General features: G+C 45.7%; 1 protein-coding gene across 3 annotated transcripts in view; it reads right to left on the bottom strand.

Annotated features, from left to right (window-relative positions):
• Nucleotides 1–407: 407 nt before the first annotated feature.
• Nucleotides 408–27,012, bottom strand: part of STT3B (STT3 oligosaccharyltransferase complex catalytic subunit B) — an 82,792-nt gene continuing 56,187 nt past the window's right edge. For all 3 annotated transcript variants that reach the window (XM_074267277.1, XM_074267275.1, XM_074267276.1), the window contains exons 6-16: nucleotides 17,267–17,365; nucleotides 15,483–15,629; nucleotides 13,284–13,332; nucleotides 11,857–12,011; nucleotides 9,796–10,007; nucleotides 8,726–8,913; nucleotides 8,353–8,524; nucleotides 7,665–7,838; nucleotides 5,557–5,670; nucleotides 4,310–4,522; nucleotides 408–1,997 (exon numbers count right to left, since the gene is read on the bottom strand). In XM_074267277.1, the coding sequence (XP_074123378.1) occupies nucleotides 1,917–1,997; nucleotides 4,310–4,522; nucleotides 5,557–5,670; nucleotides 7,665–7,838; nucleotides 8,353–8,524; nucleotides 8,726–8,913; nucleotides 9,796–10,007; nucleotides 11,857–12,011; nucleotides 13,284–13,332; nucleotides 15,483–15,629; nucleotides 17,267–17,365 (1,604 nt within the window). In that variant the 3' untranslated portion in view covers nucleotides 408–1,916. The remainder of the gene's footprint in view (nucleotides 1,998–4,309; nucleotides 4,523–5,556; nucleotides 5,671–7,664; nucleotides 7,839–8,352; nucleotides 8,525–8,725; nucleotides 8,914–9,795; nucleotides 10,008–11,856; nucleotides 12,012–13,283; nucleotides 13,333–15,482; nucleotides 15,630–17,266; nucleotides 17,366–27,012) is intronic.

Below are 27,012 nucleotides of genomic sequence, written 5' to 3' on the forward strand. Positions count from 1 at the left end.
TTCAGCCCCTGCGCACCAACATGGCAGCATCCCACACGGCCTGCTTTGGCTCCATTGGCTCCAGGAGCCCCGGACACCTACGAGTGAAGAGGGTCTGGGTCAGCACCAGCAGAAGGAGCTTCCTACACCCAAGGACAGCCTAGGTAGGACCTAGGAGGCTGCATCCCCAAATGACTCCTCAAGTTATTAGCTGGCTGTGTAACCACAACCCAGGCAAGTGGCAGAAGCCTGAGCCTAGGTCACAGGGAGGAGGAGGGGGGCTTCCAACCACAGGCGCCATATTGAGAGATTAAAGGGCAGCACTGGCAAGCTGAAAAATCCATGGAGTTTGACTTTTCCTCTCACAGTGAATGCTCCTTTAGCTTCTTTCAAGGTTAAATGAAAGGAGGTACAGAACACAAAGACACTTAACACAAAACTCGAATTAACTTTATTTCCCCTCATCACAATGTGTCTGCATTGAGCTTCGAAGTAACCAACTAAAACCAAATCTCCAAATGACAAAGAAAGGTGTCAGAAATCCAGATCTATTTGTTTTTATTTTGTGAAAATGTTACAGCCATTGTTGGTCTGTAAAAGAACCATCATCAGGGTCAAAAATGAGTTTTATAAATTGAAAACAAAACCAAAAAACCCCAAAAAACCAAACATTCTACACTTTGGGAAGGAAAATCAGCAGTAATATCCTCACTGAAGGTTGTAAATTACATTTTTCTTCATAAAAGGTACATACTATTCCTCATATTCCACCGAAAGCAGTGGTGTAAGTTATAATTTTTTTTAATATAGATATGTATAAAACCCCCCCAACTGAGACAGCTTGTGGTAGGAAGCACTTTCCCTCTTCTCAAAGCACTTTCCTCCAAGGGCTGCCGAGAATTCCACGTCTTCCTCCTCAAGCTGCCGGGAACAGGTAAGGGCGCGCGTCCCATACCCGCCAAGTGTGAGTGCATGTTGCTGGACAGACCTGTCACCATTTTGTAAATGAAATAAGGAGCACCTCGCTAAAGGCAGAGTGTTTCACCAAATGCTGGCCCGTCCAAGGGAAGGACCTTCAGCCAGTCACAGGGTGGGTGCCGCACACACAAATCGGGCGACTTATTGAATAATCTCCCCCCTCTTTTCTTGTTTAAAGAGCTCGCCAGGTTTATTTTGCACAGCACCCTTGGTGCAGTTTCTCCAAGTGTCAAAGGACACACATTTAGCCCTTGAATGACTAGCATGCACAGGAACCACCCCAGTGGGACCCACGGAAAAGCTGCCACCGCCAACAGCTTTGACATCGCTGTAAATAAAGATGCAGCGTTTGGTAGGAGTAGCAGCAGCTTCTTGGTGGACGGAGCAAACCCGTGGAAAAATAGAAACGCACATTTGATGAAACATTCTTTACACCGAGAAACGTGGAAATAAATATTCAAGGAAGGGTATTCCAGTTTCTAATAGCTGTCTCCCAATCTGTAACTCATTTTCTAATTGTTTAAAAAGCTTAATACACTTTATAATTTGCATTTTACATATTGCTGTTCAGGTATCTCAAAGGAAGTGCAGGTCTTGTAAAAGAATTAAAAAAGAAAACTGACAAATTTGCATGTGCCAGGGACCAGATTCAAGGGTTCTTTGGTGCAGTTAAGTCCAAATTCTTGGCGTGGAAAGAGAATATGTACCAATAAAAAAATCAAATCTGCTGCTAGACATTCACAGCAGTGCTCGGTCTTGCTTCACATTACAAATCTAAAACAGCTGTTCTCAATAAGCCAATATTTTTAAATCAGACATTGCCTGAAAATTTTGTACATGAATCTGGACCAGTGATGGTTCTGTACCCTCATGTTGCTGTGAAACATGACTGGAGCTGAAGGCAAAGACTGGTCATCTCAAGGACAACTGCCCGCAACCAGCGCTCGGAACAGTCTCTTTTAAACAGTCTTCTTGCTGGGTCTTTTTCCCTTCTTTAAGAGTAGTTTGTTTTTAATGTAGCCGCGCTTCCTCTTGGTAGTCTGAAAAGGAAGAACATGGAGAGTTAGGGCATCCAGCTCCTGTGACCTGATGACTGCCTCCCCAGAAGCTGCAACAAGAGCCGTGTCCATGGTGCTGCTTCAGCTCTCCAAGCAGCCTTGTAGGTGATACCGTCGCCCCTCACAAAGGGCCCCCCTGCACAAAGGCACCACGTGCGGGCTCTTGGCTGATCCCTACAGGAGCTTAGGTTCTGGTTCTGTTGTCCAGGAATCCAAAAGAGCCCCTGGCTGGTTCTGACCCTGTGTGTTTGAGTAAGTACTAGTCATCTGAAGCTTTCAGGATGCTAGAGGTCAGATTAATTACTAAACTAAGGGTTTAACATGCACCATCTGGGGAGGAGGCGGTGAGATGGTGGCAGGATGCAGTGGGCTTCAGGTCCTACACTTGGGGTTCTAAGAGCCCCCAAGCTTTGCCCCCAGTGGCTAGAAAATCGTGGTGACTGACAGGGCAGAGTCAGGCCCTCCTGAGACAGGGTATGGAGTTTCTACACAGCCATCCCTGGGCTCCCTGAGGCTCCAGCCTTTACCCCCCTCCTCAGAAGGCCCTGCAAGCAAGGCTACCTCCAGGTTTTGTGGAGCCAATGTTCTTCAGCCCCCAGAATGTCTTTCCCCAGTTGTCACTAAGATGCAATTCTAAGTATTCAAAAGCACCTTGTGCCCCCCTGGCTGTCCTGGATGACCAGAAGGGGATGGGCAAGTCATTTCACAGGTCCCACAGAAGCTGTCAGTCTTAACTAGTGGAACAGATGGGCCATTTTGCTGGAAAGATTGTTTAGATTTTGCTTCCTCAACACTGGAAACATGCTTTTTAGAGGTGCCTCACAATGAGTAGTTTAAAGTATGATCTCAAAGTCCCTGAAAACTTGGGCTTATCAGTGAAGAGCTCCCAAAGGCCCTGCCTTTGCCTCCTCAGACTGGGGGATGGGGGTACTAAACACAGGGGTTCTCTGTCCCTTCAGTTGCAGGGCAGGACAGGAACTTGGCCAGGGAAAAAGCTGGAAACATTCCCAAAGCAAAATATCTGAAAGTCATTAGCATCCCTTCCCCAAGTTCCTGTCTTCTTAAATGGGAGGAGTGAGGGGCCCTTTAAAATATCAGTCCATCTACAATGCTATGCCCTATATGAAGTATTTTCCCATTTTTTAAACTGGCTTTAAATGGACTCATTTTTATTAAAGGTCATCTTCACTAACTCAGAACAAGCAGCCAAGCGAGCTCCAGGTTGGGCATTACATCTAGTCACGTTTCCCCTGCCAAGAGAAGCCATCAGTGGTTCCCCCCAAACCCTGTCATGGGAGCTCTCAGAGGGTTTACCTTGTTAGTGCTTAATAAATGGCTGCCGAAGCCTGGGGTTGGAGTCTTCCCCCTCCCCGGGGGCTAATGCACTGGACGGCCCCTGAGCCCTCGCAATCCTTTGGCTTGGAGTCCCCACCCTGGGTACTTGGCCTGCCACTACCTCTGTCTCCATTTCCTCCACATAAAACCGGGCTGACGGAGGACCAGGTGGGACAGGGGGCTAGCACCCAGTAGGTACTACGCAGGCGTTTCCTACCACAATTGTGGTAGGGAGGGGGGAGAGAAGACATGATTTAAAAACAATATGGCGCAGAGACTGTCTAATAGTAGCAGGTTTTTCTTCTGACACCATTTTAGATCCCAGGAATCACTTTGCATGTAAGGAACTGCAGGGTAAGGGAGGGTCACGGTGTGAAGGGATGGGTCCTCAGACCCCTCCCCCTGCAGCGTCCCAGCATGCTTGCCCACTGCCCCTGATGTAATTAGCAAAAGGGGATCCCAGTGATCTTTCTTTTGTAATTCCATCATTCCCATCCCAGTCATTAGGAGGTTTTTCGGTGATCGTGGTTCTAGAAAAACGTCCAGCCCAGTCTCCCCGGGGGACAAGATAGGAAGGCCGTGCCAAACACACAATGTGGAGTGCGTCACAAGCAAGTGAAGATTTCAGTTTATTTCACAATGGAGGAAGAAGCCCAACACCAAAAGAATTATGACATTTAATTCTTTCATACAAAATGTCACCATTTAAACGGTTTGGCATTTTCACTTTAAGACAAATTCTGCAAGAGATACCCACAGGAAAATTAAGAGTGAGCCCCAGTACCCGGAACGAGGCTGCCACCTGCTAGTGACCGCCACCAGCCCTCGCACAGCACACAGAACATGGAGGTTACCGACAGGACGTTAAACACAGACATTTGGCTTGGAGAAACGAGTCATTTACCAGTGACGAGCGAGCCAACCCCCCCCTTTTTAGGATCATTTCCCTGGGAACCCACCTTCTTTGACAAATACTTCTGTTTGGATAAAATGTTGGTGACTCTAGGCTTGTGGTCGAGGGTCTCCCTGTTCTCCAGCTGCTTCACCTTGTATATCCTAACAAGCCAGTGCTCAGACGTAAAGGCTTCTTCCAAATGTTTGAATTTAATGTCCTTGTTGCCGATCTCGGCGTTACGTGTCCGGTCAAAGCCTGGGGGTGTCCGAAAATCAAGCTGCAAAAATGCAAAACATTCATGGAGGTGAGTCTCGGGAGAAAGGCCTAGGACTGGTCGGGCAGTCAGAGGCCTGACCGTGGGGCAGCTTCCACCTCTGCCAAGAGGTCTGCTCTGGGAAAAGCACCAGCCTCCTCCCCACCCTCTCCCCCCTGCCCTGGCCCCAGAAGGGGCCACCCCAGTAAAGTAGAGGAACAACAGATGAGATGGGGGTGGGTGGGTAAGGGGGTGCAGACTCCTCTGGTAGTCCGAGAGAAGAGCAGCAGGCGGCCCAGTTTCCCTGCCAGGCTTTCCAACTGTCCAGCCCAGTGCCAGGCTTCCAAGCCCAAGGGCCAGGAGTGTGCCTGCCTCCCTCTAGTGACCCCATTGAAGACAGATGAAATTAGGCTTCAAGGCAAGAGGGACAGAACACTTTATTCTGACACTAGCCGGCAGTCAGGGCCTAACGAGTCTGGACGTTCCCAAACAGACTCCCAGCTCAGCAAGATACTGAGGATCAGGGCGGAGCGCTAGGGAAAAGTCCCTGCTTGTTCAGAACCAAAAGTGGGCTCGAGAAGTCATCTGACAGCTGCAGGAGTGACGGCCGTGTGTCCTGAGGTGGAACCAGGCTGCCAATGCAGAGACCGTCCAGGGTCACTGAATTTTTCCCAGAGGCAGGCTTCAAACCCAGGCCCAGCTTCACCTCTCTAGGAACACTTCAACCAAGCTGACTAGGAGAAGGGAGCCTACCCCAGGAAGGTCTGACTTCCCCATCCAGGCTCCCGACAAGGCCCGAGATGACCCGAGCCCTCACTCCCTCAGCCCAGTCTTGACAGGAGGCCCCTGGACGTGACTAAGTCCTGGCTGCCCAGGGAACGCTATCTGATGGCATTCTAGCGCTCAGTAGGAATGCCTGCAGACTCCCCCAAACAGGAGTTTTTGCTGGGGCTCTGCAGTGAAAGGAAAAAGATGGACGGCCATTTAGCAAATCCTCTCCCCAACAAGAAGCTTGACTAGGAATGGACTATCACAGCAACCCCTTCTTCCCCACTCACCTGCATTTCTCCAAATCTGTAATAGGACATTTTGTACATGAGGCAGTTGAGTAAGGTTGGAGAGCCTGCCTTGTCTACCCGGAACTCTCCCTGGGGGGTGAAGTAGTCACTTTCCTGTAGGGAGGAACAGAGACATTTCTACTCAGCACAGCTCAAGAAATCCAGAGACCGGTTCCTTAGGTCCCTGTAAAACAATCTCTTCAGTTACTCAATCGAGTCCAGTAAGAAAACGAGTGTGAGACCGGGGAAGGGGAGGGGACCGATGGTCCGGGTGTATGCTCACACGCGTGTGTAAGGCACTGATCTGAGAAAGAGCGGCCTGCCCAAGGCTGGATTCAGGAAAGCTTCCTGGAGAAGGCAGCGCAGGAGGTGACCCGTGGAGGAAGCTGCACCCGGTGGGAAGAAAAGGTTTTCTCATGGGAAGCAGACAGCACAAATTCCTGAATGGCTGGGAGGGTTATAGGATGTAGACGGGGAAGGAGATAAATGGGCTCCTCGTCACAACTGTATTGCTTGAACAGAGAGAACTTTAGAATGCACATTTAACTAAAGCCATGATGGTAAGCCCAGGCCATCAACACACTCAGAACTGACAACAGTGTCCTACCCAGCTCCGGGCCTCCATCCCCAATGTTTCCTGGACCTCTCTTCCTTCCCTCTCCTTTCCTGTCCGGGCCGCCCCCCTCGGAGATTCCGGCTTATCTGCCCCACTTAACCACCCTAACTCTACATCTTAGAGTTGCTCCCTTTACTCTAAACTCCCACCTCAAGTTTTGGGCCATTCTCGGCCCATTCTAATCCTTGGTCCTGCCTTTCCATGTGTCCCCCATAATGCCTCACTGTGACACAGCCTCAAGCACTTCTGTGATTGGGACTCCAACCTGATTCAAAATACAAATATTCCACCTCGAGCGAGCGAAAATTCATCTATTAGTTCAGGGGTTTTCCGAGACCCCATGTGGGGGTTGTATTGGCAAATTCACCAGCCTGGTTGGCCATTTCCTTTTCCAGCCCATTTTACAGAAAAGGAAACTGAGGCGGGGCCAGGTGACTTGCTCAGGCATACCTGGCCTTCCAGACTGCAGGTCCAGTGACTAACAGAAGAACCCTAAGAGCAGTGACCCCTGCCTTCCTTCTAAGTCCGCCCTAGCACAGGGAGCCCCCCCCACTGCGTCTCCACATTCTGAGGAGGGTGCCTCTTTTTGAGCTTCTCCTCTAGGGACAGGGACCCGACCCAGGAACTCCAGGCCAAGAAGAAGGGCACTAAAACTCCTGGATTAGGCGATGCTTTTCCGGGTTCTGACCAGGCTCCTGCAGGGACACGCAAAGGGGACTCCTAAATCTTTTCCTGCAAGTCAGCTCCTTAGCCAGTCACAGAAAAGGAGGCTGGGGGCAACCACGCCATCCCCTTGCCCATGAAAGATCCCTCCCTCCCCAAGCAGGCGGCAGAGCTGAGATGCTTCTCCCTCTGTGGGAAAGCCCTCTGGCCAAGCCCTGGGTAAAGGGGGAGGAGATGCGGGTGAGAGGACCAGGGGCAGCACAGAGCTGGACGTTCCCCAAAAGGCAACTGTGCCCTTCCTTCCAAAGCTCACTGGACTGGCTTTCAACCAGTTCTCCTGCTGGCCCAAGGGCTGCAGAGATGGACAATTCCAGGGGAGGGAGGGGACAGAAATATGTCCAAGCCATCCCAAAGCAGGCTTGGGCAACAGAAACAAGGAAGACTGTGATGAGAAGTTGGAGGAAAGAGCTCACTCCCCACAAGTGACCAGGAGGGCTTCTCAGAGGGGGCACCTCAAGGCGGGAAGGCACAAAACCCATTAAGCAGAGGACAGAGACACATTTGGCCCCTAGGGGTCAAGCTCATGAGGGTGGCAGGGGCCTGAGAAGGCAGTTGGGGGCTGGATGGAGGGAAGAAGTGAAGGAGTCTGACCCGGCAGTCCCATGATGGACGGGTGAAAACAGGCAGCGAATGGAGTGGACAAGCATGGGGGTTGGCGGTTAGTGATGGGCTGTGTCCAGAGCAGCTGTTTCCCGTGGCTGACTGGATTACCAGAGGCTGGGTTTTTCTTGGGGACACCAATCTTTCATAGTTCTAGGTTACTTCTTACCCGAATGTCTTTCGGATGCTCCCCTTCAGCAATTCTGACCATCCAGAGGAACTTATTGATATCATCACCAGAATAACCAATGACTCCTCCAAAAATAATCAAGACATAATCCACATCCAGGCTCCTCATGATCTTATAAGCTGCTGTTTCATTTGAAGACATGGCTTTCCCAACCTAGACCATATGTTCAAAACAAAAACAAAGCAACAGACATTGAAATCAGCTCTGGAGGCCCCACGGAGCTCTACTTTCAGCAGTGTCTAACAGAAATGGGTTTTATGCAGAAAGGTCACGGACTCGGGATCATTTCAGCTTCCCAAATCAGACGCTTCTTAGCCGCATCCAGCCTGGGCTGGCTAGGCCTTGGTTCTGGGAGATGTGCCCGTGATGAAGGCCTCCATGCTCTGCAGCATGAGTGCTAATGGTGAGTTTCTTTGCTACTATTTCCAGACTCAAAATTCAATAATATAAAAATAATTTTCAAAGCTAATCACCCAAAGAAAGCAGTTTTCAAAGGAATTTCCAACATCCATGCTTGGCTTGGTCCTGTACAGACTGGACAGAAGCCAGGCCAGCTGCCCAACCTCCCCCTTCATGTAAATGGACAAAGAAGCACCGAGAAGTGGGGAGCCAAAGGAGAACCCAGGCTCCTTCCGGCACCATTTCCTACGGCACACAGAACCCTCACCAGTGCAATGTGACTGTTATTCCACGTGTTGTTGTCAACCAGCGTTGTCCTGTTGGCCATCCCGGCAATCTGGTAGCCATAATCCCACCAAGACATCACCCGGGCGTGTTCGTCGGTGTTCTGCCTTAGCCAGTAGTACGCTTCTCTGAAATCATCCAAGATATTCCTGGTGCTGAAATGAGATGACGGCGCACTTTGAGACGAGGGGCTGACCTACCAGGGATGAAGGCACTACAGAATGCCGACCCCGACAAGAGGGTCAGCGATGTGGACCCGGCCATGGCGCACAGAGGCCTCTCTGTCTGATGGGGGCAGGGTATTGTGCCCAAGACCTCCCCAGCCCCCCACGGACAGCAAGAGCTCTCCTCCTTACCCATCATGGTTATAGGAGGCCAGAACTATGCTGGGGCTGGAGTAGGCATTGCTCGTTACCCAGGTACAGTGGACTGCAAACATCATTAACAACATCAGCATCAACATGGTGACGATGCTTTTGATGTTGGGCCCCAAGCCTTCTTCAGCTTTTTCTTGCTCAGATACGTGTTTCCTCACTTTACCTGCCTGAGGAAACAAAAAAATCATTCACGACTTATTTTGCTTTTCCTTCTGTTAAGATCTCTTTCTCTCTCTGAAATTTATGTGAAAACAAAGTAGCTCTTCTCCTCCTTTCTTCCCAAACCTTTGCCTCCATGTCCTCCTCCCGATGCCGGAGAGGCGGCATCCCCAAAGCCGGGTTCTACGCCAGACACTCTCTCTTGGCACCCACCCGTGGGCCCCTTACAGGGGATGCTCCTTTGGGAGACAGCAGCACATTTGATCCTCCTGAAGAGAGGCACAGGCAGGGAGCATAGTAACAAGCACAGCTTCTATCAAAGAATGAGCTGCAGGAAGAGACCCAAGCTCTACAAACGCAAACCCAAATGTGGATTTGGGATGATGGCAGATCATCTACTGAGGAAACGAGGAGCCTGGACTTCCAGAAATGCTCCTCCCCAAGCCCTTCCTGGCTGGATCTCACTGAGAAGGAAGACCTAACTCAGACACAGTGAGGATATTCACCACTGCCAATAGAGAGCTGTGCTCTGTGCGCCCCTCCGGCACAAGCTCCCATCAAATGGGGCATCTTCTTTCCCTTTACAAAGATAAAGCTCATCTGCCTCCCAGGGGATGATGTGGGTTTGACTTATATCCCATGTGACAACTGCCGGACTCAAGTCAAACATGACCATTTTTAATAAACTTTACTCAAGGCATTTTATCACCTCTCAAGTCAGAGTAAGAGCTTTCAAACACAATGCACAAACAAGCCCTGACTAGAACCCCAGGAAGCAGCCCTTGGCCAAAGGCCCCAGGAGTGGTCCCCTGAGCCAATCTGCTCCTGGCCCTGTCTCCATTCCCCCTGGGGCCTCTCTAGAAGAAGCTGTCTCCCTGCAGGTCACCTACCTTGTCATACAGGTTTCCTGGATTTCTTTTGTCGTCTTCGTCACTGCTGTCTTCCACAGGGGGGCTTTCCCGTTTGAGGTCATCCCCCAGGTAGTGCTCAAAGACATTGGAGAAAGCAATGGCAGACAGCATACAGACCACGGGGGTCAGAGTCAGCATCAGGCGTACCATCACCCCGGCAAAGTAGACGGCGCTGATTGCGTACAGAGCCACTGGGATGAGAGAGATTCACTTTTAATTAGAAAGTAGGAAACTCAGCTTTTAGACAGTAATGACAAGACCAAAAATTGTTCCAAAGAACGGTTTGTTCTTTAGTTACCAAAATGGCCGATAATTAATAGCCACCGCCATAAAGCATAACTTGTTATTAACTTCCATAATTAATGAGACCATGGCGTATTGCAGATTGCAGCGCTGTTACCAAGGAGATGGGGATTCTTTTCGTTCACATTTGTCAATAGTGATGGATTTTCTATGGCTGTTATGCCTTTAGAGGAAAATGCACTTATGTTAGACTTCATAAAGCCTGGGAAGGAAGTGCACAATCCCCTACAAATCCTCCATGGCAAACCTCGGTAGTTAAAGTCTGTTCTGGAGCAAAAAAATGAAGCAGAAATAATGCCGTTTATTAAGTGAAATCTGTAGTGTCTCAAAGTCATTCCTGAGAGATCTGGAGGTTTTAAATACATTCTGGCAGGTCAGAAACCCCTGGAAACCACATGAAATCACAGAAAAGTGACTTTTCTAGATGGCTCCAGGTGGACATTCTAGAAGTCTAGGATGTCTTGTCCTCCACGGCCATTGATGGAGCCCTAATGCTCCTCCCTTGTATGATCACAAATTGGAGCTAGATGAGCCCCTTAAGTCCTATCCTCTCTCCCCCAGAGAATGAAGTGGCTAAACTTAAGATATCCCCTCCCCCCAACCTTGGGCTTTCCCTTCTCACCAAGATCAGGCCCGGTATCCTCCATCTAGTCTCCCTGCCCTGGTCTGCTCCTCTCAGGAAGGATCACCTGGATAGGAGGCTGGCTTTTTCTCCTGGGCAATCACACCCACCCCACACTGGGCTCCTCCAGAGCCATGACAGCTGTGTCTTTTTCAGAAAGGGCTGCCTGCACCCCCGGATTCTGCTGTCTCAGTTCAAACACTTGGATTTGGAGTAACGCCTAAAAACATGGGTTTTCAATATTCTATGTTGTAACTTATTAATTCTTTTGTTGCCCTGCTTTGTGGTCCTACGATCAAGAGAGTGCTCTGCTTAAAAACAGAATTTACTCAGTTTCACATAAATATTTTCTCCAATAAGAAATTCTGAGATGCTATAGCCTGGTTTTATAAGCTGCTTGGTAGCTCTCACAGTAGTAATTTTATTCAAGTGGGCATATTCTCAGTAACAGACAAAAGTCTGGAAATTTAAGCCAAAATCTTACAATCTCAGGCAGACCACAGAGCAAATCCCTCAAATTTCTAACACTATTATGTTAAGAAAATGAAAATGTTCCATGAGCCAAAAATGAAATAATGTAACCTTCCCTAGGCAACTGAGACAAAGCTAGAAAAATGGTTAATAAGTATATAAAGCACGCGCTGGTGAGCCAGAGCCATCACTGAAGCCATGTTAGTGAAAAGCTCGGAGTACTACGGAATTACTTTTAAATCACATTAAAGTCACTCTTAACTTAAAGATCATCTAAAATTGTCTTGATTTTTATAATTGAGACGGGAGCAATACAGTCGCTTTATGCTTGTAGTTATAAATTATTAAATGGTGCCATTCGTTCAAATATTATATTTACTTCCGGCTCTCAAGAAGAGCTGAGCTATTAACTTCTGTATACCAACTCAGTGCTTAGCAATATAAGTAGAATTATAAAAACATAGCTATTTTTAAACATTGGATTTTTAATCTGAAATATCAAAATTTTAAACCATTGAAATAATGGAGAATTTTGCCTAAATGGAGAAGATATATAAGTTATATCATACATAAAATATATACAAATAGAAATTTCATCAAGGCAATTATTTCAAATCAAAGTTATTTTTGAACATTTCTCTTACCAAACACTCTTTCATCATTTATATTTTTGATACAGAACCACAGGCCTGCTGGGAAGGTGCACACAAGAATATGGAGATCAAAGAAGAAGGATACCCATGTTGTAGGCTGGTGTTCAGACACTGAGGCAATGATTGGAATGTGTATTTTTGCATACCTAGTTTAAGAAAGAAAACATAATTTTGAAATGCTGCAAATTCCTCTTTTTTTAGACTTAAAGCATTTCTTTTCATGATCTTGGTGACTTCTCACCAAATTTGCTGCTGAAGCAATGCTCAAAACAATATAAAAAGCTGGCTTTTGGGCAAGATCCACTGGACCCATTCTGATCGGCCATTTGACCCTGGCCAAAGACCAGCCAAAAGGAGCCAATTTGACTCAATGGACAGAGGGCGTCTGTCCCTCCCTTGGAGTTTCTTCCACTGCTAACATTATAGCTTCTCCTCCCATGATGGGCCAATGACAGACAGACGGCCCAGTGAGCTCAGCCCAAACTGAGGAAAATCATGGCGGGCCATTCAGGAACACTCACAGAGATCAGACATAGAAGAGCTCTGATTTCCAGTGAACTAGACAAATAAAATCTTGCCCAAGCTACAAGTTCTGCTCCATCTGTCTGCCTTTAAAATAAAAACTCTGCATCTTATTAAGTGCCATCCAATGGGCTCCAAGACTCTCCTGTATGTTTTACAAGTAGATGTTAAAAGGAATGTTACCCAGTTATTGAGGAAAAAAAAATCTGAATGGAACTTAAATTTACAGCATTAGCCAAAAAGATGGTGCAACCTGAACTGGACATAAAATGAATTAGAATAACTTTCCTACAAAAACACTAAACCATGGTCTCACATTTTGTGAGTCATTACACAGAACATCAAGTCTGTGTAAGTCAGTCATGTGTGCCACACTTCTAGCTCAAATATTTTACTTCAGTCATTAATGGTGAGGAATGATGAGGATGGAATACCACATTAGACGTGATTCTTAATAGCGTAAGAAATATTTGTTGAAAAATGCCAACTTGATCAAAGGCTGCATCATCTTTTACAAGTATATCTTCTATTTCTGTTTGAAATAAATGGCCATCGACTTTATTTCCAAAACGATTAGCCCTGAATGTCATGTGTTACATATATACACCTATTAATGCCCACTCAGTTACAGGCAGAAGAGGAAAACTATTCTACACGTCACTCAGATAGGAGTTGTCCATTTATGCCTGAAAATAACAAGTGAAAACAGAATACTGACATCCTCAGGAAACCAGGCCTAGCAGCAATCTGGTGGGAGAGTGCTACATGTGGTGCCTCAGAACTGAGTTCTAATCTTGGCTCTAATCTTGGGATAGTAATAACCTTCGTGTATTCCTTTGTAAGTTCAATGCTTTAACATAAATATCATGACATCATTTCCCCTCATTTTTACTTACCCAGTGTCCCATAGTGAATAAAATCTGCCACTCCATGGTGCAATATAACCTAGAAGAGTTTAAAAAAACATAAAAAGGAAATTAAGAAATTGAATTTAAAAAAGAAACAAAAACATTAAGGGTTTTAAAAATTTAATTATTAATAAAATATAATTTTACTTTACTTCTGGAGGGCACAGCCTACAGTCCTAAGTTATTCGGCTAGCACTAGAACAAAACAAGGTTTATGGACATAGGACCAGCTATGGGAAGATGGAGAAAGCAAGAAGGCCACATCATCATGCTGAGCCTTCAGCCCTTGGTCTCCTGACTTCAGAATAGTCAGTGCCTCCAACTGGAGACTGGGGCTCTCCCCACCCTCAGATCCAATCTCCTTTCTCCATGAGGACTCAGTGAGGGAGAGAGAAAAGTAGACAGATTGGCTACAGGAAAACTAGGAGAGAAGAAACTTTAAAGGAAGAGAGAGGATCTTTCATGCCCAGGGCTGCAGAGTGGTTGAGGAGGAGGGAGAAGAGCCCTGGGTCTGGTGCCATGCTGGTGGCAAGAGGGGCTGAGAAGAGTGGGTGAGAAAGAACCACCTCTCTGTGCAGAGGGAGGGAGATCCAGGAGACCAGCTCCTGAGGAGGAGCGACACAGGCAGTGCTCTAGCCAAGAAGGGACAGAGGGGTTAACCTCTCTGGTCCTGATGTTGCGCTCCTAAGATGGTAACTGAGCATGACCAAAAGCCCCTTCTCCTTAGCTCTTTCCTCCCTGCCCTGCACCTCCTCAGTCCCCAGGCCTTCCTCCCCTGTGGCCCCTCCTACCGCCTCCCTTTGCCCCAAACCCTCACTCTCATCAACCTCAATCAAGGGAGACATCCTGCCGTCCCTTGACATCTGCCCTGTTTGAAGGAAAATAAATCTGGAATCTGAAGAAGGCTGCATGTGTTCACCCTGTCTCTCTTCTCTACTTCCAGAGGGGCCTTTTGAGGTTTCAGTGGTGACCGAGGCAGTTACTGCTGACTGATTCAGGGGTCCCGGAACCTAAGCGTCTAGGCCCAGGAGATCCACTGGCTTGCGCTGGCTAAGAACAGGGAAACACCTGACCTGGATCCCACTGGATCCAGGGCTTCTCCCCCACCTTTGGCAGCCATGCTCCAGCCACTCATTGATTAGACAGAACCAGAGAAGCCGCTCACAAGTACTGCTGGGCAAGGAAACCGAAAGAAAGGCTCTGACGGGGACAGGGGCTGCCCAATGTGGCCTCCACACGGCCAGCGAGGGACCAGTGCCAAACAGGCAGAGAGACAGCAAGTTGGGGGGTGATGGAACCTTGATATGAGAAAGCAGGAGGGGACAGAAGGCACCTCAAGTCCCACTGGATCTGTAGGGAAGTGTACAAGTTGCACATTCCACATGGCCTGAGAGGGGGGAACCAATGGATCCCCAAGTGAGCCAGAAGCCAGCCACACTCCCCCCCCATCCTCCCCTCTTAGGAAGCTTGTGTGCTGTGCTTTGTACCTCACTCTCTGCAGACTCTACCTCCTCCTCACATGCAAACTGCCCCCCTTCCCACTCTCCCACCCCACTGTCTTCCCCCTTAAAATGTAATCTCCCGGAGGGTAGGGACTGTCTAGGGTGCTTCTGTAGGTATGCACAGCTCCTGACACCTAGCAGTATCCTTTGTTTCATTTAGCTCTCTCCCATTTCTCTAGAGCCTGAGGAATATCTCATTTCTCTGCTGTACCATGAGCCATGAGAAAGTGGGGCTCAGCACTGGGGGTAAGGACACTTGATACTCTGGAAAAGGAAGAACACCTTTTTCCTGCTTAGGAAAGGCCTCCACTATTTTTGTGTTAAATAAGACCTTTTCTACACCCTCTCAACTCCTCAAAATAAAAACTTTTAGAAATAAAGGAGGGCCGGTGTTCCCATAGAGTGGTCCACCCAGACTACAGCTGGCTTGCTGTAGTTAGTGCTGGGAACCACATTTTAGAAAGGACATCAGATGCTGAAGGCGAATCGACTGGGACAACTGCCTTCCAGCATTGGAAAGATCTATTGGATTCGTTCTAGTCTAGGAATAATGAATTGGTTCCATGTCAGCTGGCCACAGGAGGACGGTGGGAGCCAAGCTGAGTCCGTGTGAGTATTGACTGAGTTACAGTCGGGATTCTTTTCCAAGCAGAGGGAGGTCTCTGCCCACTCTGCCGCCACTCACCGGTATAAGTCAGGTAGATCACACTCAGGAACACAGCGCCCGCAGCCAGGGATACTCCCAGGAAGAAAAGGGTCTGAAACTCCTGCTTTGTCAATCTGTCTCTGAGATACTGCAGGAAGGCATACGCCTGGATCAGTGCAAAGACACCTAAAGAAAAGGAAAAACATGTTGATACACTAGCACCATCCCAAAGTTAAGCAAGCAGTTTCTAGGAATCCCATTTAAAAGCTCCTTTTTCAATCTATTGATGAGGTGTTTTTTTTTCCCCCTAAATATATGAAACACTTATTTCAAGCAAAATTAAGACTGCTTTTGGAATCTGTTAACAACTCCAGCTCTTCTAGTTAAGAATTAGCTAAGAGAAGGAAGTATCTTAACTCCTCACTCTAGATTCTGCTCTCCAGAAAATCCTCTAAGAGTCAGGCATGTTCTTTTTGCTCCTAAAATTAATCTCAAACTCCTCTTTGGATATACACAGGTTGCTATTAGTTGAGTCAGGCAAGATAATTCATATTTTGAATGGCATTAATCCCATTCCCCACATCAAATGCTTCCCCTCTACAACCTTCAGTGAGATGCTAGTTAAGACAATTACAACAGAGAAGAAAACTCCTTCGATTTACCTTGTTTCAAGAGGAAAAAAAATGGATTTTTAACAATCTGGAGAACACTAAGGATTGATGGACGATTAATATTTATAGAACAAGGGAATAGTATATTTAGATTGATTATCTTTTTTTTTTTTTTTTTGCTGGAAATACCTGCTCTGGAAGCTAAAGCAATAAACAAAATTGACTAGGATGATTTAAAATAAAGGGGAAAGGCAATAAAAAAAATAGATAAAATCCTCTTACAGAATTAACATCTCAAATTGTATAAAATAAGAGTAGACATTAAAACATCTCACTGAATAAAAAAATGAGTCTTATTCCCCTAATTATTTTGTGCCTTTTGTAAAATCTAGGTTGCCAAAGACCTAGATAAAGGAAAAATTAGTACCAAAGCACAATCAGCCACAAATACCACTAGTTTTATTTTCAATTTTGCCTGTATATTTACAAAAAGTGCCATAAAATGATTATGTAGCCAATTGATTACGTTATTCTTCCCGACAAGTTGCCAGTGACAATCCAGTTGATTATTAGTAAATTAGAGTTGTGTGGAGACACTTGCTTGCCTTGTGCCTAGGCTAGACCATCAAAATGAGCTTATCATACAGTCTTTCAGGGAGCAATTGGGGGGTGGAGGAGGAGGAAGAAGTTTCTACCCTTGAGAGTGGCCAGAAAATGCCCTATATTCCGACTTTTTCTGCTAAGTCAAGGGTTACTCTTGGGGCAGTCATTTCAGAGTGGCAACCAATTTCAGGAACAACTGAAAATCAGATAGTCAAGAGCAAGCAAAAGGCCAATTATTAGAACCTCCAACTCCCAGCCAAGTCTTGGGAAACATATATCTCCCATGGTTGAGATATTTGGCACAATTGCTTTACATCAACACTGGGCCAAAGAACTGTGGGTTTTGTCACCCTGACAGGGATGTGTTCCTGCTTGTCGTACAGGATGGGCGTGACACGTATCCCATCCAATTCCAAGAAATGAGGCTTGGTATGTCTGGGCTGCCGCTGAGGATGTGCTCACAGACAGCCCGATATTATACAGAAGCCCACCTGTCCGTAGAAGCTTTTCCTTTACAAATTGGCCAGGGTGATGAAAGGTATCACATAACGATTTACCCATTGTTTAATTTTTTTCAACCAAGAAGAAAAAGGAACCTCTCTCGCGTACCTGCAGCGGCCATGTGTTCGCTTGTCCTGATTGGCTGGAATCCCACAAAAGGAATCTGCATGGATAGTATCAGCCCCACGATGTAGAAAGTGCTATATGCTACAAAGACAAAATGGGAAGCAGATTAAATTATACCCAAGAGGCACTACCAGGCTTTTATGCAGACCTGCTATTTCACCTCTGACTTGAAATCCTGAGCTGACAGGTTAGTTTGCTCATAGGGCTTTTTGTGATACTATTTTATGTGACTGGGAGCTGCTTTGGTAGAGAGTTTCCTTCCTTATACCAGTATAATTAAGTTACAAGTTTGGTAAGAAAAAAAATTCTCCTTGGCAAATATTCCGTGATTAATGCTACTTTACAGCCAGACAATTCCTACTTCCAAGCATGCTACTTTATAGAGATATGGCTTGGCTAGGGGCTGCTCATTGTCCTGCGGCACCGGGAGGCGTGGGTTCAGTCTTAGCTGGCCTCCTCAGCACTTACCATCGCAGAAAGAGACAGGTATTGGTTTCAGGTTATCACTACCTGAAGTGTCTGTGACAGAGGGGACACATTATTCTTGTTGTCCCAAACACGCACAGTTTACACCAACTTCCCACCAAGGGCACCATAACTATGGAGAGCTGCTTGACTCCAGAAGTCTGAAAAAGGCTGCTCTAATTTTAACCACCACATTATTGTTTCTGAGTAGAGGAATGTCAACAGTGTTTAATATTTTTAAGAAAAAAGCTACTGCAGGACACTGATCAATGGCATGACCGGCGGCTCCAGTTAACATCTTAATTTCTGTACCTTTAAAAAATATAATGGGGAGAGAGGAAGAAGGGAGGAAGGAAAAGAATTTGGCATTTAAACAACTGTTTTTATAGGTAATTGGGGAGGGGGAAACAAAAAATCAGACATTTAAAAACCGCAATGTGGCACTGAGTACATGGAAGTCCTATATTAATAAAATAAAAACTGCAAACCTGACCACCCCTCCCTTCCATAGTCCCCATGGCTTTCAGGGTCAAACAAAAAATGCTCTTCTTCTGGGGACTTCTAGAGTCCCCACAATTTGGTTCCTTCCTACCTTTCCCCGTGCCTTTATCATAGCACTTGCCATCTAAAAATTACCCATTAATGTCTATCGAACCATTTCCTTAGTAACTCCCAGCTTCCCTAAACTTGAGATATCCTATTAACTCAATTCATACATAGTGAGTGCCTGTGATATGGTCAGTCACTGCAAGGCTCCAAAGGAGCTGAAAGCTTCCCGGGCCTCCAACGACAGAGGCCCGTCCGGCATCCTGTACCAAGTGCCCCATGGGAGAAGAGCGGCCATATCCCCTTCTTCACCTCGGCCAATCCCCACCTCTCAGACTCCTGGTCATCAATACTCCTTGGCTGGGCCCTTTTTCCAGGAGATCCTGAAGAAGCTGCCATCCCTGCTGGCCTCTCCTCATCCCAAATAAAGGTCAGAGGGCCTTGCTACAGAAGTGAACTTTAAGAATCTGACTTTGCAGTAAATCATTCATTACATCAAGAAAATGCTACAACACTGCCATCCTGTGGAACTCGAGTAATTGGCATTCGTCACCATGTTTCTGTTTCGCATTACTGACGGCCTTCCACAGAAGGACGATGCCAGGGAGCCACCGACCAGCTGATCTTAAATACCAATTCTCCAATTGAGCAAACTTAAGTGTTTGCTGGAAGACTACAATGAATATTTGTGAACACAAAAAAATAACAATAATTATTATTTTAAAAAATATATATGCCACCCTCTAGTAATCTGCTCCACCCCCTCGCCCCCCCACACCCACCAATTCCCCCTTTATTCCTCATCAGGAGAATAAAGAAGGGAAAAGGGGGAAAAAAAAACCCAGCTAGATGGGGCTACCACAGAACTACATATTTAGAGCTGCCAGGGAGCCTAAAGGTTCCCTATTCAGCAAAGGAAGGAGGGATAGAGGGAAAAAGAAAAGGGTCTCAAGAGAAGACAAAAGAAAGGAGGGGAGTGAGAAAGGAAGAGGGGAAGGAGAGCCAGCACTTAGCTCTACTACCTCGGTATAAAGGTAATTCCATGGCACCTTCACAAAGAATGAAAGGGGGGAGCTAAGAAGGCGCCAACCCAGTCACATGGTTGGTAGGAAAACACAAAAATGGACAAGAATTCAAAGCTCTCAATTAAAATGCTTTCTGGGGATCACACCTGCACCTTCCTGGCCTCTGGTCCCTGAACACGACTGACTTAAGTACTCCATGTGTGGGAAATGGGCAGAGATGGGCCTTGGCAATGTCCTGGTCTCTCTCTTTTACATTTGAAAATCACAGACAAATCAATTATTCAGTAAAATGAAGAGATTAACTTTACAGGTGAAATAAACTGATTAAAACTATCAAATGGCTTGTTACATGTAAGAGGACTGTACTATTGTGACATATATAAAAATAATAAGAGCTCACAGTTGTCCAATGGATGAGAAACTCAATATAAAGCAGTAAAATTCTAATGAATGGTTAAAAAAAAAAAAAGACCTCCCTTGGCCTTTGCAGGAAGCAAAGGGGCACAGAGCTGGGTGGCAAAGATGCAATCCAGGCAACTCGACTCAAAGGGACCCCCTCAAGGGGAGGGACAGGGAAGTGGAAGCCAGCGCAGAAAGGCTCGAATATCAGACTAAAGAACACGAATTTGAGCCTGTGAGCAAGAGGAAGGCACGTGGTCGTAGAGCTGAAGGTAACGTGATCCAAGCAGTGTTTTAGGCAGATTAATTTGCCAGTGGCACGCAGGCTTCCCAGGAGCTTGGAGTGGAGGAGGGAGGGTGGAGAGAAAGCAAGAGACAGACAGGGAGCAGGAGTGGACTTAACCAGCCAGTCCAGCTCAGAGCTTGAGAGAAATAAGACTCCCCTATACCAAGTCCCCACAGCTGCAGCCTTCTTAGTCTAGATGCTATTATTATTTGTATCCACAACACTGAGCACAGTAAATGCTGAATAAATGCTTTTTCATTCATTCACCATTAACAGCACATACACTATACATTTTGTGAGGCAGCCAGGTGGCACTGGACTTGGAGTCAGGAAGACCCGAGTTCAAATCCAACCATACCCACTCACTAATTGTGTGACCCAAAGCAAGTCAACTAAGCTCTGTTTAGAGAAGGCAATGGCAACACCCTCCCCCCACTCTGGTATCTTTGCCAGATAAACTCCACAGACAACACTGGCTTGCTATGGTTCATGGACACAACTTAATGACTGAACAAGTAATAATAGAGAAATCCATATGACTTCACCTCCAGATAAGGAACACAAATCTTTTTTTGAGATGAGCAAGTAAGACAGAGTCCTGTTGGGATGGAAAATGCCATTGGCACCCAGAGAGAGAGAACTATGGAGACTGAATGCAGATCGGAGTGTACTATTTATCCCTTTGTGGTTTGCTTTTTCTTTTACACTATGACTAATGTGGAAATAGATTGAAAATGATAGTATGTGTATAACCTATATGAGATTGTTGTCTAGGAAGGGAGAAAAAATTTGCAACTCCAAATCTTACAAAAATCAATGTTGAAAACTATTTTTATATGTAATTGGAAAAATAAAATACTATTAAGGAGGAAAAGATTAAAGAAAAAAGTCCTGGCAAACAAGATTCTGAGGAAGGAGGGACAATTCAGATCTCAGTCTCTGTGGGGAGTAAGAAACACCACTCCATGATTTTGTTTATTGAATATATTTGTGGGACAAATCACCATCCAGCACTCAGAAACCCTTGAAGTGCATTTGGGGGCTTGCTCATTGTTACCAGAGGTGGAACAAGTCCCAAATGCAGCCGGCCTGCAAAGTATGAGGCTAAATTGGCAGGACCCGTCACAAAAACTACTCAGTCCGAAAAGAAAGGAAATAAAGACTTGTGGAATTCTACAGTTTGTCTCAGTAAATGTCATTATGACAATAATACTGCCATAATTAAAGCCTGTAAAGTTTCCTGGGGTTTTGACCCATATGAAAATGACCCAAGTGTTCTGTGGATATTTTTTCCTGTTGGAAAAAATCACTAAATTCTAAGAGTTCTTTGAGTACTCGGGGTCAGACAGCAGCTCTCTGTGTCTTAGACCTTCTTGCTGGGGGACCCTTCACTTAAACAACTCCTATTTGCTTAAATGATGAATCTGTGCAGCACTCTACAATTAAATCACAGAGGACTTTCCCATCCATTGTTTTCTTTGATACAGTAGCCGTGGGAAGATAGGGGACATTCTCCAAGAATGACTGAGAGAGATGAGGATTATGGACTGAAAAAGACCCCAGATAGGAAGAGCAAGATATGGAGAAGCAAAGGAACAGGTAGAGCTGGGTCGGGACTAGACACAGGCAGGGAGAAATTGGAGGCGTTTGCTTTTAACTTTTATTAATTCACAAAAATTCCTCCTGGATTTCAAGTCAACCTGCAAGGTTCTCTCATTCTGTTATTCCCACTATACAAATGAGCAAACAAATTCAAAGAGTTCCATTATCTGCCAAGCAAAGGGAGTAAGTATCGAATGGATCTGACCAAAGCATGGTCTCATTTTCAAAAAATTCTAAATTCTAAATATCCGTTCTAAGAAAGAATACTGGGTCTAGCCTGAAATCTCCTAAAGAATTTACCAAAAGACCAATTGGTTTCTGTTTCTTTGCCTCTGGACCCAATGAGACACAGCTCATGATGACGACTGCGAAAAGATTTCTCATCTACAAGAAAACTAGACAGCACTGGGGATTCAGAGCATGCATGGAAAGCACTCTGTAAACAAGATTCTAGGTAAAGACAAGGTGCTCGGCTCTCCCATCTCTCTCCGGAAATAAAGGGAGAGTTACTGCTAACCCTGGACTTTTCTCAGTGACTAATGAGGAAAAGCTGGATGACAGTTTAGAAATGACAGAGTTTGAAAGAAAACAATAAAGGAAAATGAGATATTATCCCTGAAAATGTAGAAAATTATTATAATAGGAGAGTCCAGAGACTGAAGCTGCCTCAGGATGCTTCCCTTCTCCTGGGGGCCTGCATTACAATGTCCAGCCTTTGGGAGGTTAGCTGATTGCAGTTTCTGAAGAGAGGTGACAGTCACAACGGGGACACGTCTGGGAGTGGAAGTCTTTGTCTAAGGGCTGGCTCTTACTGAACCGGCCAGCGAACACCAACCCAGAAGCTTGGGCGAAGCTGAGGCCGGGTGGGCAGCTGCCCTCCATAGTAGCCGCCTGCATCATCCTACGTGCAAGACAGTTGGGTGTCCATTCCTCACTTCAATTGCACAAAGACTGAAATTTTAGAGCCAAGTCCCTCAGGTGTGTGGCTAGTAAAACAAAAACAAAAACAAACAAACCAGGACCAAACACTTTTTGCCTTAAGAAGAAAATTGTTTAGGAAAGATATTCTGTTAATTATCTTTCAATGCACCTCAAACCTAACCTCTATGCACGTTGGGTGAGAAGCTAAGGCTTTATATGAAACAAGATTAATGATTTCCAAAAAATAATAACCATTTAACTATCTATCTAATTAGCTATCAAAGGATATTGAATGTCCATGCTAACAAAGGCAAACAAGAGCTATAAGAATTTCATCTTTACAATTTTAATTGTTGCAAAACAAACTCTGCACTGAAATCCATTAAGAGAGACTCATGCTGGTGATGTGTAAAAAACAATCTTATCCAAAAACTATCCTTGCCCAACAGAGAAGTGGTCAAACAACCTGAACAAACAATAACAACAACTGTGTGAAAAGACGCTCCAAATCAATTATAATTTGTGGCATACACATCAAACCCCTGAAGTTTCACTCAGCTTGTAACTTGTCAAAGACAACCAAAGGTGAGAATAGTCAACGTGGAAGGGGATGTGTACAATCATTAGGGGAAGCAATCTGGAATTAGGCAAATCAAGTGACTCAACTACTGGCTCACAATGCAAAGGGGCCGGTAATAAGAAAGTCCTCACACACAACGTAATATTTACGGCAGCACTTTTCGCACAGTCGAGACCTGATGACTGAGGAAACAGCTAAACACATGGTGTCTCAGGAAGGTCGATGGAATATCCTGGTGTGGTGAGGAGGGGGGAGGAGGAGGATAGAGAATTCTGGACAAAGATACGAAATGGTGCAAAATGAAACAGAGATGACAACCACGGATGTGGACAGATGATCCGCAGCAGAAGCAAAGGCTTCCAGGTCACAGAGCCCGAGGCCCTGGCTCAGAGGAAGGCTCTCTTTCTATGGATGATCAGATGGCTGATTGTGTTTTGTCTTAAAAAAAAAAAAAAAAAAAAAAAAAAAAAAAAAAAAATCTTATCATGTGATGGCTATGGAGGGGAAGAGGGATATTGGGGGGAAGTGATGGTGATATAAAAACAAAAGCTATTTCTAAAATTCCAACTTTTTCTGCGTGTGAGGGCAGAGGTCCTGGAATTCCCAAAATCTTTTTTTTTTTTTTTTTTTTGGGGGGGGAGGGTTGAAATCTGGGACAATGGCTGCAGATGATGCTGAACAAATCTTTCCCTTTGACATGATCCCTTTACAAATTTGGAATAGTTGCAAAGAATGACATATGGGGTTCAAGTCAGTATGTGATTCCTTACAGAAAAGGCCCCTTCCACACAGATGAACTGATGGGGGAAAAGGGGAAACCTAAGTACAAGCAACAGCCCAAAGACCACACTGCAGGGTCACCTGCCAATCCCCTACAACTTGGGGATTTTTGGACTTGCTCTTCTCCTACAGAACATTTTTTTTAAAAACAGTAATTATATGTCAACATTGCCTACAATTCCTGAAAACAAAAATATGTACTAATGTACACTACAGAAGCCCAAGGGCTCTGAGGAGTGTGCTCCACAGAATGAGGCTCAGAGCCAGCCTCAAACGTACAGCTGAGAGATCCAGAGAAAGGCCCTCAACCCTGTGTGTGTTCATTCATCAGAGAAGAAATGGGCAAAGGCGCCACTATCTTTACCAAGAAAACCCCAGGACAGTGGGGCTCATGGGGCCACATACAAAGATTGGGGAGGCCCCAGCACCTAGCCTAAAGGCCCTTAATCTTTACTGAATGGATTATAAATCAGGAATAAAGCCAGCCTATTTGTAGGTGGCTTCTAATCTTAATCAGCAAGACATAATTCAGGATTCCAGAGAAATCTTCCCCGAACACTACGTTTTTTCTTTTAAGTAATAAAATTACATTTCCCCCAATTCTTGCAACAGGGCTAAAACTCCAACTGGGAAAGTGGCAGGCTTGGCTCTCCTGTAAATTCTAGAAGTTCTCCAATGGTGGAGCTCTTAGGGGGGCAGAAGTGACACACAAAAGCCAGGTAAGTAAGGAGAGGACAAGAGAGCAGCCTGCCAGAAGCCCACTGACGGTTACAGAGGAGAAGCAGACAGGTTAGGGATGGTCAGAACAGGTCGGTGAAGGGGGGGTGGGGGTCAGGTATGCCAGTGGCAGCTGCATCCCTCTGCTCCCCTGTTCTTCCAGCAGAGTCCACAGGCTGGTCTCTCCAGAGGAGCACCCGGGGCCCAGCCCTGCCACACCGTGCCATGCACAATGTTCAGAGACGGACTCACGTTCCCTTCGTTACAGCTCCAGATCAGGGATGGGGGGAATTACGGCCCCTGAAATCATGTGGCTTTGTTGGTGAGCTAAGAGCCAGGTACAGCAACTTCCCACTGCTGCAGTTCTAGCAGTTGACAGTTGGGTTCAAACCCCCAAAAAGATTCCCACTCCTGCTCTGGACCAATGACTTTACTAAGTGTGGGCAACTTGGGCAGAAGCCCACACTGAGGATGAGCGGCCTGGCACCAAGAAATTGGGAGTCCTCTTCTTGGCTGCAGGACCTGGAGCGGGCCTGCCTCCTGTATGCTCTGACACACTGTGTCACTCACAGCACGTGCCCAACACCCCTCTGTTTAATACATAACACACCAAGTGAGGGGTACAGCTGGTCACTCCAACAAAGGGGGGAGGAGGCCACTGGTCAAGGAAGAGCCAGCACAAATACATGAAACGTTGCCCCTAAAGCTGACTGCCTTCCAGTCCAGAGGTCCCCCCACAATCTCGGACAAGCGGCTCCCTCGAGGACCAGGTCCGGGCCGAATGGTCAGCTCACATTTTTTGCTACATTTCTTCCCATAAGTAAATTCTGACTGTATAAGGATTAAAGCTGGTGGGTGACTCTGTCTTGGACAAAATTGCCACTCTGCCTGGAACGTCCCTTAACCACCAGTCCAAGACCAGCAGAATCAGGCAGTGGCCAGCCGCCCCGACAGCACCTTAGTTTGGAGAGCCTCATGCGTGTCTGCCCCCCTCTTCATGGTGGTTCTTTGCTAAGGCTTCTCAATTCTACAAGCTGAGCTGACAAGTGACCTCCGAGATGGTCTGCTGCTACCTCTGGTAAGTAAGTTCAGACCTCTAACAGCCACTGAGGAAGGAGCCCTGGGAGCTGTCTGTCCAGTTAAAAACCATCGCTTTTATGCTCCCAGCTTCATTTACAAGTCTATCAATATGGAGAGACCTTCATGTTTCCAGAAGAATAGCAAGTCACTAGACAAAAATAGTAAATTAATATTCTGAAAACATTTAAAAACTGCTAGTAAAGCATTTATTTTTTAAATTTCCTAAATTAAAGCCCAACAGTCAATATATTTAATATTCTAAAGACTGGGGTTTGTGGCTTGGTAAAGAGGGATTTGCTAAATAATTCTCAATTTTCTTGTTTAGGACATGTAGGCCTGAATTTAAACAATGGAACACTTGTATGAACTAATGCAGAATAAGGTAGCACTAAGAAAATAATACAAATAGCAATAATGATATAGACTTAACCACTAAAGTCAAAGGTTAGAAAATTCTAACGATCTATTTCAGCCCCAGAAATGAATAAATGTATCATTTTGGGGCATATGAGCTTATAGACTGCTCCTGTTAAACACAGGTGATATGGTGGGCAGGTTCTGCTTAAGGTTGGGTGAGGAGGAGGGAAATCCAGGAATGGCTGATGTCAAAAGAAAACAAAAGGCAAAAATTAAAATGGGAAGAGAGGCGTTGAATCATTCTGTTTTGGGGTGGCGCGTGTACTTCACAGTGTCATTCCACCCCCAACCCCAAATAAAATACACTCCTCAAAAGCTAATGCGGTGCTTTGACGGTGAGTGATGTTTGGGCCACTGTTCCCAAACATGATTGCAAACTCAATGAAAGTTCACACTAAGGCAGTGGATTCAGAGCACAAGCTTTCTTTTACAGTTAACCAGCCAAAACCCCAGCTATATCGTGGGGGGAAAAATAATCTTGGAGGGTGAATCAGCTTTCATTAATCATTCAGTTTAATCACTGCATTATGAAAACAATTTTGGAAAAAACTCTTCTTTACATTATACAAGATTCTTTAGGATAAACTAAGGCTCAGGACACGTCCCCAAAGGGCAACTTTTCAAAATACCAGAATCTATTTTATTTTTGAAAATCATCATTATATAAAGTTAACCTCCTTTCCCCTCCAAAGTAACAAGAACTAAAATAAATAGAATATTTTACAGATTACAGAGTGCTTTTGGTGAAATAATCCTATACTTTCTCTATTCGACAGGTATAAAAACTAAGGTTCTGGGTGCTTGACCTATGGCCATCTGGCTAATAAGGGAAGGAGGAGGTGGGTCCTGAACTAAATGAAATGCCATAACTGCATTTCATTTAAATAAGTGAGTCAAAGTATGCCTAATT

Source organism: Sminthopsis crassicaudata, chromosome 5, assembly GCF_048593235.1.
Source record: "Sminthopsis crassicaudata isolate SCR6 chromosome 5, ASM4859323v1, whole genome shotgun sequence".
In the NCBI taxonomy this organism is placed as follows: domain Eukaryota; kingdom Metazoa; phylum Chordata; class Mammalia; order Dasyuromorphia; family Dasyuridae; genus Sminthopsis; species Sminthopsis crassicaudata.